At 39.2% G+C, this 12,739-nt stretch overlaps 3 protein-coding genes across 3 annotated transcripts; 2 read left to right on the forward strand and 1 right to left on the reverse strand.

Annotated features, from left to right (window-relative positions):
- The first annotated feature begins 4,099 nt into the window (after window positions 1–4,099).
- Window positions 4,100–5,755, forward strand: LOC121897149 (protein preY, mitochondrial-like). The gene is made up of 2 exons (XM_042411464.1): window positions 4,100–4,370; window positions 5,607–5,755. The coding sequence occupies exons 1-2, from the start codon at window positions 4,180–4,182 to the stop codon at window positions 5,749–5,751; spliced, it is 336 nt and encodes a 111-aa protein (XP_042267398.1). The 5' UTR covers window positions 4,100–4,179; the 3' UTR covers window positions 5,752–5,755.
- A 210-nt stretch (window positions 5,756–5,965) lies between these two features.
- Window positions 5,966–6,259, forward strand: LOC121897150 (phosphatidylinositol N-acetylglucosaminyltransferase subunit Y-like). Its single transcript, XM_042411465.1, has one exon. The coding sequence runs from the start codon at window positions 5,970–5,972 to the stop codon at window positions 6,180–6,182; it is 213 nt and encodes a 70-aa protein (XP_042267399.1). The 5' UTR covers window positions 5,966–5,969; the 3' UTR covers window positions 6,183–6,259.
- A 669-nt stretch (window positions 6,260–6,928) lies between these two features.
- On the reverse strand, window positions 6,929–12,495 carry LOC121897147. The gene is made up of 4 exons (XM_042411462.1): window positions 12,351–12,495; window positions 11,922–12,033; window positions 8,647–10,093; window positions 6,929–7,621 (listed from the first exon to the last, which is right to left on the reverse strand). The coding sequence occupies exons 3-4, from the start codon at window positions 10,087–10,089 to the stop codon at window positions 7,460–7,462; spliced, it is 1,605 nt and encodes a 534-aa protein (XP_042267396.1). The 5' UTR covers window positions 10,090–10,093; window positions 11,922–12,033; window positions 12,351–12,495; the 3' UTR covers window positions 6,929–7,459.
- Between the last annotated feature and the right edge of the window lie 244 nt (window positions 12,496–12,739).

A 12,739-nucleotide genomic window follows, 5' to 3' on the forward strand; every position in this document is an offset into this window, starting at 1 on the left:
ATGGCAGACAGAAAAAGCAGCAGGAGAAGGAAGTCCTCGGGGATCTGATTATCAGATTAAGCAGTAAATGCTACATCAGCAATATTTCAGGATGGAAATGAAAGCTCTCCTGGCAGGAAAAAAAAGCCTAATCTTCTGTTTCTAATTGGATAAAACCTACGCTTTAGCAAGGAAATGATCAGAACTCAACTCAGAATGACATTGAATTCACATGCACCGTTCAATTTCACAGGAGGATTCTTCATTAGAGTACATTATATTAACATTTCATTCTAATTCTGTGTCTAGAGCAGTGATGAAATTTAAAGTATTAGTTATCATTGCAGTTAGGCAAACATAACTCCAGCTAACTGAGTCCTCAGGCAGTGAAATGAGTGAAATGGGCTTGTAAGTGGATTCCTACAAACAAGATGAGATAATATAATGAGGAAATGAAGGCTTTTACTTTGTTAATATAATGGAAACTGAGGAGGGATAATTTAGCATTATCATAAACTCAGTATATGGGTCAGTGGTAATTAGACTAATGAGTAGAAATATTCTATTATGCATCGAGGCCTGTATAAAGGTGTGACGAGTTTACTCTATCATTATAAAACATATAGGATCCTGTCTGTGCACCATGACAGCTGCGTGGGGGGAAAATGGGAGAAAGAAAAGAAGCATCAAATATCACCACCAGACTGTGAAAGCTCTGTCAAGTCTGTCACTGTTCTTGACTCTTGAAGATGTCTCCTCAATACAAATTAGGGGAGCAAAACTGAAAAACATCCAGCCTGAAGTGGTTAAAGAAGTCATCACCAAGAACTCTTGTTGCTCCTGTGGGCGCCGCTGTCAGCGATCGGGCTCTAAATGTACAGGTGAACGACTCTGAAAAGGTCAGCAGAGGTGTGGGATTGATGAAAGCTCTGTCAGATATCACTGATGAGGAGGTGGCTTGATGAAAAATGTGTCAGCAGACACCATGGAGGAGAGGAAAAAGCTCCTCGCTTTCGTTGTTTCTGCTGCTGCTGAGTGCACAACGCCCACGCTGCTGCTTTCCAAGCACGCCTCTTTCTCCCACATGGAGAGAACTACAGAGAAGCATGAAAAGAAGCAGCTGTGAATTGTGTATCATCTCACTGTCTCTGAGGATCTCCTGCATGCAGAAAACACACTATGGATAGAAAATATAACACAAGCACCCAAACTGGGACAAGAGGCCTTGTTCATACATCCATGAAGGTCTGAGTCAATTAAAGGCAACAATTCTGGTGAAGTGCTGAGTGGCATTTGTGTTGATGGCAGACAGATTATGAGAGATCCTTTTCCCTGTCCAGAAATCTTAGACGTTATTAGTGTTGTAACAACCCTGGCAGGGACCCGCTGACTTTCCTGCCAAGTACGAACCGCCTGTTGGTGAGGGGGCTGTGCTGTCAATGGAGAAGCGTGAGGCCTTTTTGGCTTGGACTCCAAGTCAAGTTTGCTTTTAAAACACATTAGTCAGGACACTGTGACCACTGGCTTGAAACCAGGACTGTCCTCAGTTACTGTACTCTGGTATATGTCATTGACGTCAGGCCAAAGCAGTGATTCACACAGTCATCCTTGACTCAGCATCCACCCAACATGTGCAGCAGCGTGATCCTGGCAGCGTCACACTGTGTGCTACATAAACCTAATTTTCATTTCATTTTTTGGCCTAATGGCTGAAGGTTATCATATAGAGAGGACAACTTATAGGAAGCAATGTACAAACTGCAAAGTCCTGACACCTGTTAGCCATCTGTCTGTTATTTTCAAGTTAGCCTCCGTTCTATAAGCCTCTGTAACTCAGTGCAATCTCTCCTTGAGGGTTTAAGAAACAAGCTCTAAACACAACAATGACATATTACCTTTTAACATGGCATTTTAATTTGGAAACAAACAGGCACTAATTTACATATCCAGGAGATACAGAACAACATTAGCATTCATTGGGAGTGTTCATTTGGAGTGGCGTTCATTTTAGTGCTTGTGTCCACCTGATGAATGTAAGTCTGATATTCACTCTCCTTTTAGCTCTGTTTTGGTCTCCACAAACTCCGGGGGAAAATCAGGCTCTTTAGTTGCTAAACGCTCCACAATGTACAGCTGCGGGTTTGTTACTATGAGCATCACCATGACCTTTCAAATACACATAATGGTCATTAAAATTAATGATTATAACAGCTTTAACAAAGTTACACAACAATTTATTCACACAACAGCTCCCATGAGGTTTTACAAGCATGGCAGCGCGTGAAACACATCATTGCAACTGTTTGTTTCTCAACAGTTCACTCGAAGTTACGTCTGCAGAACGGTAAGAACAATAAAAGTTCTGACTTGGGAGAGTTCACATTATTCACATTATTAAGTTAAGTCCATTACAAGCCTTTTACCATTTAATTAGTCCAAATAAGTTACTTTTGTTGTGTTACAAATTTGAAGTTTGTTAACAACTGCAACAAATGAACACAGATATAAATATCTTTATAGCTATTTCTTATTTGCTAAATGGATTGAAACAGTTTTAATATTTGAATATATTAAACTCTATCAAACGTGGTGGCTTTGCAACCATTTTGCCAACGTTTTGTTGCATTTAGTTCTTTTTGTCAAGTGGGAGATGTTTTAAATTAGGGTTTCTTACATCTGGAACTTCAGGTCTCGATATTGAAAATCAACTCAAAAATCAGAGTTATATTTATCAATCTAAGCTTTGTTGGTATTAATAATGTTCCCTTCTAATATCTCTCTCATCACCACTATGAAATTTCATCAGTTCTTCGAGAGCAATGTTGTGTTAAATTTGATCAGAGCATCAGGACTTGCACTGGCTGGCTGGTTATGTCCAGATGTTCCTCAGAATGCATCAAACAGCTCTTTCTTCCTGCATTTGACACTTTAATGAAGAGATTTCTTAATGTCATCTAACATGTATGTCATCTAACATCTAACAAGTATGGTGCAGACTAAGACATCTAAAATGTCTTAGTCTGCACCAGATAATCTGCAATGTCTCTGTTAGAGTGTTTACTGTTGCACCAACAGTAAAGTCCAAAGCATCTTGCTGTGAGTGTGTGTGTGTGTAATTATCTGGTTTATTGTCAAGTTTCCACTCCAACATCAATAATAACCATTACTAAATCACTTAATAATTTTTGCTGCATCTGCAGACATTTAGACTCCAGCACGTCATCCTCTTTTGGTATTATTTCAGCCTCAGTGCTCAGTAGAATATGTCAGAGATGATGGATAACGCTCATGAGTAAACGGACCCAATGAAAAAAAGCTACACAGCTACTATGCTACACTGCTGTATTCAAAGCCTGGCAGCTAGAGAAAAGACAAAAAGAAAAAAAAAACTATATTAGCAGGTCTGTCATGTACCAAGCAGTGGGATATATTACAGCTTGAAGCAGTTTTAAAACAAGTTGGGGCCCTGCCAAGAAAGTCTCAGAGCAATATCTTCAACCATATGGATGGGGGAATGCATTCTGTGCTAGCTGGCACAGGGCTCTCTGACAATATTTAATATTGTATAGATATAACCTGTTGGGAAATCATGTTCAGGACATCTATGGGGCTTAAATGAAACCAAAGTTCAAACAGTGACTTTTATGAAATTCACAAAACATGTACCTGTAATAGTTTCTTCCTTTTAATATTGTTAATGTGGTGTCTGATTTTATTATACTGGGAAAATTGACCAAAATACTCTACAATCCTTGCATGAAAGGTGTAATCTATTAATGAAAGCAATGGGTGGAAGAAATTTAGAGTTTTTTGTAGTCCACCGCCACAAATTAATGCAATCCATATTTTTTTAATATTCTTTGTTATAGTGTGGTTTCATGTCCTGGTCAACAGATAGTTACCTTTACTGAGATGCAGAGCAACGCTGCCACCATGTGGACAAATGAGGAAACTGTTGAAACAACCTTCTAACTTATATTTATGACTATGGCAAATATGATAAAATATCTTTAAAATTGTATAAAAATAACAATCAAAACAGTGTCAAATATACACTAAAGTCGCTAAAGAAGTCAACATGCGGAACTAGTGACAGGCATTTCCACTTCACCGGAAGTAGACTTGTATTTCGGTTGCACAGACCCAGGCGCTTCCTGTTGCGTTTGAGAGTTTTCGCTGGCTTGTTGAACAGGTTTGGTCATGTTTCGGAGTGCTTTGGTTCGGCTGGTGACAAATACAGTCGGTGTTCACCGCAGTGCGAAGTGTGCTCCTTTAGCAGCTGCCTCCGTGTCCGCGCGGAGCTTTGCGGACGTGAAGGACGAAGTGACGCCGCCTTTTGACGCCGAGCTGCTGCACTTCCTGGTGTGTCCGCTGTCCAAGAAGCCGCTGAGGTAAAACAGACACACACACGGGGTCAACTAAAAGTTTCACATGTCAAAACATTTATCACTGACTATGTAACGCTACTCCATGTGGTACTTCAGTGTCGTCCTCTGAAATCTGGAAACATCGTTTTGTTCCACGGATAGTGAATATTTAAAGTTAACTACGTTAACGACGCTGAAGTTAGCTTCCGAAACATAAACAATGATATTTAGGAGCTGATTCTCCGTTTTTTTCTTACGCTTATGAAAGAGTGTCAGACATCGTAGAAAAAGCCTCAACGCTGTTAAAACCCACTTTCAGATTTTCCTGATGAAAACAGAAAAAAGGGCGATTTCACTGATACGTCTCCATCCAGACCACATTATCACACCGAAATATCAGTGAAATCGCCCTTTTTTCAGTTTTCATAAGCAAAATAAAGGTTTCACAAATCTGAAATCGGGTTTAAACAGCGTTTAGGTTTTTGCTATGACGTTTAACACTTTTTCACAAGTATAAGTGATAGAAAAACAGAGAATCAGCAGCTAAATATCATTATTTATGTTTCCCTTTATTTTCCCTTTAACTTTTCCCCTTAACCCCGAATTGGAAGATAACTTCAACGTCATATATATTTTTAGATTTACGTCACATTTAACCATTGTTTTAACAGCAGTTAAACCACTTCGACAGTACACAAAATCAAGCAGGGCATAAATTCAGGTTGAGAAATAGTCACTGAAATGCATATATTTGTGACCATTCAGATTCTGACAATAGGAAGTTAAAGATCCCCTCCAGACTTGCATTAAGACATATGAAAATACTCAGCTTGGAACAATGTTTGTCTGGTATGTGTTTTTCCACAAAAAAGTATAGTTACTACTTTAAAATCCTCAAAATGAGCTATTCCACACTGAATATGCAAATATATTTTCATTCTCAGTGTTTGTGCACTGCAGGCTTCAAGTGTCCGCATCACACTTGTGTAAATTGAATATGGGACCAGTTATCAGCTATCAACATACGTTATATGGCGGAAATTGTCTGTTTCACCAGAGTCTGGTAGATTGCAACACCAAATGGAGCACAGCCAGCTGTTACTGAGTAATGATTGTTGTATTCAGGTGTTGTGGGAAAAACGATAACCTCAGCTTTTATGTAGTAAACATTACACAGTGAGAAAATGGCTTTTCATTCTAAAGATAACAGTTTGCATCATATAAAAGATCTGTGTTGCTGTTGTCCTCGTCCTTCTCCAGGTACGAGGCGAAGACCAATGAGCTGATCAACGAGGAGCTTGGCATCGCATACCCCATCATTGATGGCATCCCCAACATGATCCCTCAGGAAGCCAGACTCCTTCACAAAGACACAGATACCTCAGCCACACCCACTCAAGGATAGAAACTCCATCACGGTATCTTCAGCTGACCCAAGCTAAACAAGAATTACCACTGCGGTGTTTAAAATGCTGTTGGACTGACCTGCTCAGCACTGATGTTCATGTTGTGTTGCTGCAGCGGAGAAAGTTGCACTGCATTCTAGGCTAAAGATACATGTGACATATCAACTCTCTGATATTTATTTAATATAGTATGCTTTATTAGAACCCATCTGCAGGTATGTTCTCCCTGTCAGTGATGGTGGGACTGGTCCCAATAGTGTCTCTCTTTGGTTTGTTCTACTCTGCTGCGGTGGATGATAACTTCCCTCAAGGTTGCACCAGCAGCAACAGTCTGTGTTTCTACAGCCTGCTGCTGCCAGTCACCATCCCCGTCTACGTCTTCTTCCACCTCTGGAGCTGGATGGGGATCAAGCTCTTCAGGCACAACTAGGTCATCTTGACTCTACTGTTCAAGCAAAAATGGAAACACTTTGATACCATTAAAGCGTCTACCACTGACACACTGTACCTTGCATATCTGGGGTCATTCTGTTACTTGGTGTATAACAGGCCAAACAGACACGATTTAATTTAATAGCAGCGTAATTTTACCAATTTCTCCACTGACACTGGCATCAACGCACCAGAATGAAATGCAGCTGTAAGACATGTTTTTATCGAGATACCAGTTTAATGAACCCATCTTACTCTTCATAAACGTGGTGGTTTGTCTCTGGGAATGATCAAAAGACTAACAGAAACGCAGGACATTGCTAAGCCAGGCAGGACTCTATCTAAAAATAAGCCAACTTTATTAATTAATTAATCATGGGTGGACTTTAATATAATGTATGTTTTACTGGTTGTTAGTTTTTCAGCTTTAGGAGGGCTAATCTGTATAGTAAGTGTGAGCTATGAATAAACATTTTCCATTTCAGTTGTACTCAATGTGCTTTAAAGACAATTACAGTGTATTAGAAGCTACTGTGCAACTTGGTGGCAAGATATATAAATGTCAAAGTAAAATAAATCAACACTTGTTGGTACAGTGAGCTTCTTCTAGTGGAATGTTTACTGTTTATGTCACATGGGATATTACACATGGAAATGAAATATAGGTGAACAACTCAAAAATGTAACTTTACTCGATAATTTGCAAAAAAGTGTATCTTCCTAACTGCAATAAGTGGACCACTCTTCCTTTATAATCAACTTTAATTGATTTTCATACAGCTATGAACTACAATTTGATGTCTACAGTTTTTGATAACACTCAAAAAAGATCTGCCACTGAAACTTATATATAAATGAGTGAATCACACAGAACTGTGTGTATGATGAACCTTAAACCAACAATATTCTAGAAAAGTTAAAATCTTGAAAATTAAAACAATTGACTAATACAGAAAGTTGTCACTTATACAATAAGGAATGTGTTTTTTATTTCCACAAAGTTCATTTCGGGATAGAATTTGTGTTGACTGTGAAAGACGACGTCCATCATAAGTGCTGCAGCTGTCCACTGTATATCATACAGGGACTGAATGTCCTGACAGTGACATCACACCCGTCTGCTCAAAGGCACTTCACCGCATTAAGGGTTGAATTACATTAACCTGCTAATCTGACACCTGGTATTCTTCAGTCCAAGCTACTAAAACACTGAACTCATCTTCCAGATATTAAATGTTGTCAAGAAGAAAGTGGCAGCCTAATGATAACTACAGGTTACTGTCCACAAATCTTCATATAACCACAGTGTCCCTTCCTGCTTTTCATGTTTCTGCCCTGAGCCAGTTTCATCAGTGGGGACTCTGGTCTGGGCGACTGTCCTTCTCCCTTTGTCTTGAAAAAGAAGGACTCGTTGAGTCTCATCTGGACTGCTCTGACCTGAAGACAAACAAAAAGTCGTTTTCTTATTGAACAGTGACATGCACTTCAAAGGAAAGGTTCACAATTTTTCAAGTCTGTCTTAAAACAACAGTCAGGTGACCATATGAACAGTGAAAGAGGTTTTTCCTCGCTGTAATCATTCCTCCTGTTCATATTGGACATTAAAAGATTCCCTTCAAATGTGCTTTCAATGTAATTGATGGAGGCCAAAATCCACAGTGTGTCCACACAGTCATTTAGTGCAAAAATGCATTTAAAAGTTGATGTGAAGCTTATATGAAGCTTCAGCAGTCTGAGCAGTCTTTTTAGCATCAAACTCCCTCTTTGTGTTTCCTCAGACAGTGTTTCCCTGATGAACTGCGGTGGAAGTATAGTAACAAAAAGAGGAACTTTGGCACTAAAAAGACTGTAATGATGAAAAATATCTACTTGATTTGAGTTATTTGGACGACTGAAGCTTCATATTAGCTTCAGATAAAATTTTAAATACATTTTTGCACAGAAGGAGGACTGTGGATTTTGTCCCCCATCACTTACATTGTAAGTGCATTATGAAGGGATCTTCTAATGGTCAGTATGAACAGGAGGAATGATTACACCAAGAAAAACATGTTTCAATGTTCATTTGGGCTACTGAATATTGTTTTAAGACAGAAATGAAATGCTGTGAATCTGTCCTTTAATTACCTTCATGGAAACAAGCATATACTCGCATTATTAAGACAAATTTCCACAAAGAATTCAGTTGAGATGTATAAAAAACATTTGAGAGAAAAAAAACACAATAAACCAAATGTAGGTGTTTCTCCTCTATAAACTCAAAGGGGTCAAAAATTCTGGAGGAGAAAAACTGAATCATTTATCTATTTGTTGGTATAAATGTAGTAAAATACAGTGAGTCTCAAATATATTAATATCAGCTAACCATGTGTATGTTTTTAACTGTACAATTCAAAGTCCTCTCTGGTTGCTTAAACCTCTAAATCTCCAGGAAAAAAAAAACAGATCTTGTTTGGTGTCACCTGGGTCAGGTCCACCTTGCTGCTTCGGCAGGGGGGCTCGTTGTCCTCGCTGGAGGTTGTCGTGTCAGCAGACTTGAGCTCTGACTCTGACTGGGGGCTTGGGGTGGGTTCAGCTTTACTCTTGGCCCTGGCAGACCTAAGCTGTGGACCACAAGGCTCTTTCCTCACCTCTGAAGAACAGGACAGCCACGCACCATGGTCTTTCAGTAAGCATGACGGTTTCTTGTCACCGCACTTCTCTTCATCATCTTTGAGCTCAGTCACTGACATCTTCACTGACAAACAGCTGCAGAGGTCTTTTCTCACCCTCTGCGGCAGGCTCAGGTCCAAAGGTTTCAAGTCCTTAGAACTTACAGTGGATTTACTTTTCTGACAGAAGTTGAGGTAGGAGGAGAGTTCAGTGGTGAAGAGGTTTTCTGTCTGGGTGGAAGCGCTTGCTGTGGATATTAGGGGAAGCAAGGATGGTTCATGTGTGTAGGGAAGGCATGAAAAGGCCTGTTGGTTTAAAGTACAGGAATGTTTCTTAGATTTTGCAACATCAAGGGATGTGTTCACCACGATCGGCTTGTCCAGGTAAGGATTCACCACATTGGGCCTTGCATGAGAAGGACATGACACGTCTTTCTCCTCAGTGAGGTTTAACTCTCTCCATGTCTGAAAAGGCCATTTTTCCTTTTTGGGATTTCTATTTGCTTTGTGTGGCCCCTCTGATAGCTCCATGTCTCTCTGTGTGAACATTTGTGGAGTTGTAATAACAGCTTTGTCGCTGGCTTCACCACTAGAAGCGTAGGAGGGGGATCCTCTGAACGTCTTCTGGGTGATAAACAGGTCCTGGCTGTTCATATTGTCACCGCTGCATTGAGAGTCATTATCATGTGGCTGATCCTGGTTCTGTCCTGAGTCTGTCACCTGCGAACACCTCTCACCATCTCTCACAGCCTCGTTCCCCGAGAGGATGCTCTCACTGGGTGACTGCGGAGATGAAGAGACGAATTTAGGACGTTTGGCTTGAATGTAGCCGGGTGATAAATCGAACATCACTTTCTTTTTTCTTTTGGTTTTCTTCTTGGAGTCTTGAGTCAGCTGATCAGGGTTTAGCTTCTCAGTGCTGCTTCTCAGATTCGATGCTTCAGATTTTGCTTGTGCAGTAGGTACAGTAGCACTGCTGCCACATATAGATACAAAGCTGTCATCTAAATCCAGAGACAATTTCTTTTTCTTTTTCTTCTCTTTCTTCTTGTCCTTTCTTCTCTCCATTGCTTCTTTGAATTTGGGGTTTTTCTTTTTCTTCTTCTTCTTCTGGACGCTCTCAGTTGTCTTCATGGTTATGTTGTTTTTGCATTTTTGGCCTTTATTATTCTTCTTTGATTCCTTTTTTCTTTTTCTTTTCACAGGTGAAGTCCAAGACTCCCAAAAGAAGTGGGCCTCCTCACAGTCACTCATGAGTCTGTGCAACAGAGAGAGGAGGGTGTATAGTTTTTTAAGCGCTACATACAGTACTGGAAACAGGGAGAAACAGCTAGCCTGGCTCTGTCGCCTACCAGCGAGTCTAAAACTCATTCATCAACATGCTATATCTTGTTTGTTTCACCAAAGAGTGAAAAAGTCAATCTGTGGTTTTACAGTGGGGATTATTGTGCCAGACTATTTCTTGGCCGGGTTCAGTAATTTCCTGGTGTCTCTGCTGGTTGCCTGGAAACCTCACAGTGATGAGAAGAAAGCGAATAAGCATTATTTCCCAAAACATTGAACTGCAGTAAACTTACTACATAGCAGACCAACAAGCTCTGAGCCAAAACAAAATGGTAATGTGCCATTAGTTATAACTTACAATACAACTGGCCAACTTATTGTAACTTTAGACACAAATAAAAACTGATGATAGCAATCATGTATGCCACCACAAATACTACTGCTTTCTCCTGCGGTATTTTCCTGTCACTTTTATCTAGTGGCTCTACTCGCTGTCTACTTGGATGTTACTTTGTCTGATCTATAAGTAATGCCCGTTTGATTTGTCTTCTTTATAGTTGCATCACCTGTAATTGGATTTTTTTTGATGGATCATTTTTTTTGAATTTGGTGTTTTGATGATGGTGGTGCAGAGCGCTGTCTAACAAATTGCCCCAAAATCTCCCACAGGTGTTCAACTGGGTTAAGACCTGGTGACTGTGAAAGCTAGATCATACGATTCACATCATTTTCATACTCATCGAACCATTCAGTGGCCCCTCGTGTCCTGTTTGGAAGTTCCTGCATTCAATATGTTTCCCCTCTCCTTTAGTCAGATCTTACTTTTAATTTGTCACCCGTCTGTTTATATAGATGCTTTAATATTTGCCCTTAGTATCTGCTTCTATGTATTTGCTTGCTTGAAACATCATTTTGCTTTGTCTGTTATCTGTATTTGCAGACATTTCAGTTGTGACTGTGTGTGTGTTTGAGCAAGTCTTTGATTCATAACTGCTTGAGACTTGTTGAGAGTTTGTGTTGGTGTGCTCTGTAATGAGGTTTTAAATAGAACTATTTTGTTGATCATTTTCATGGTTTAACATCAAGGCAGACATGATGAATGTGCACTGCCTCTGTAAAGATAAGCTCTGTGAAGTAAAGACTGTTCTGAATATGTTAATAGGATGGCAAGTCAGAGGGCATGTGCAAAATACCCTTAACAGCTCCACTGACTTTAAAATAGCACTGATATCTATGATAACACATTTTGTATGAATTACAGTTTTAATCCAAAATGTGTAGGCGGGTTTCAAAGATGAAGTACAATCCCTGCATGCAACAGCAGCATAGCCTCGTAAAATGTGTTATATAGTTTACTTAGTCAAAGTTCATGTATGATACTCGTAATTTTTTTTAATTACACTTTCTTGTCATGAAGTGATTAACAACTTGACAGTGGTAAGCAACAAAAAATGGCGAAAAAAACTTTTTTGCTAACAGAAAAGTGGCAACATTTCGATTTAGGTTGTTAAATACAAATGGAGTGCAACAATGTAACTGTGTCAAGTTGAAGATGTGATATTAGTTGCAGATATTAGTTGCATTTATTTACAATTATTACATTTTTGTAACATTTTGTAACTTTTTACAGTTAGCTTTAGCAAAACCTCTGAAGACCTGACAGGTTTAGCGTAACTTTCTGTCGTTTTTCGCGGTTCGTAAAGGTGACTACGTTATACTGAACAAGTTATTTTGACCTATTTACAGGCTCTAACATGATACATCATTATACAAAACCTTTTATGCAATAACTGAATAATTACCTCAAAAAGTTGGTTCAAGTCCAGCCGGCAAAGTCAACTTCAAAGGGACCGCATGTGCCGCCTCGAGTTAATGTTGTATTCACTGCTTCTCGAAAGGTCCGACTTCTGACAACTAGAGAGAGTACGTCACAAAGTTGGAGTCAATGAAAAGAAACAACCCCATTCCTGGTCTATTTTGCCATAAAGTTTTTATACAGAAGAGAAATCATTGAAATATATATATATGTAAGATAAATAACAGTGTCAAATCTTTTTATTTAAGACACAACTAGCTTGTACAATTACTGTGGCAAAAGGAAGATGAACATTTTTACTTCTAGAAAACAACACACTAAACTCATCATCTTTGTAAATTAAAAGCTGTACATGCAAGGTTTTACCAATTCAAACAATTGTTTACATGAATGACTCAAGAGACATAACCCATACCGATTTGTTAGTTGATAGCTTTCACGCTCTTCATCTCATAAATGTCACCTCAGTAAAATTTTGATGGGTCATTGCAATTATAACATTTTGTCAGCATGTGAAAGCAACATCGAACTTTCTCCAGGTTGCAGTGTTACTGTCGTCAGGTTCATTTCCTTGGATAAAATATTTGTTTCATGTGTTTTGGCTGAAAGGTTTTTAATTTAATTTTCGATGAATTCATATTTTAACAACTGTTCAAAAGTTGACCACTAGATGTCGCACTTTACCATCAGCTACCGTCAGAACTTTGAATGGGATCATGAGTGTGGGCAAACATTAGGCCTAATAGCATTATTGAGGTTGCAGTCAGTAAAATTGACTTACATTTGAAGATGAATAGTAACCCA

This window comes from Thunnus maccoyii, chromosome 5 (genome assembly GCF_910596095.1).
Source record: "Thunnus maccoyii chromosome 5, fThuMac1.1, whole genome shotgun sequence".
Lineage (NCBI taxonomy): Eukaryota > Metazoa > Chordata > Actinopteri > Scombriformes > Scombridae > Thunnus > Thunnus maccoyii.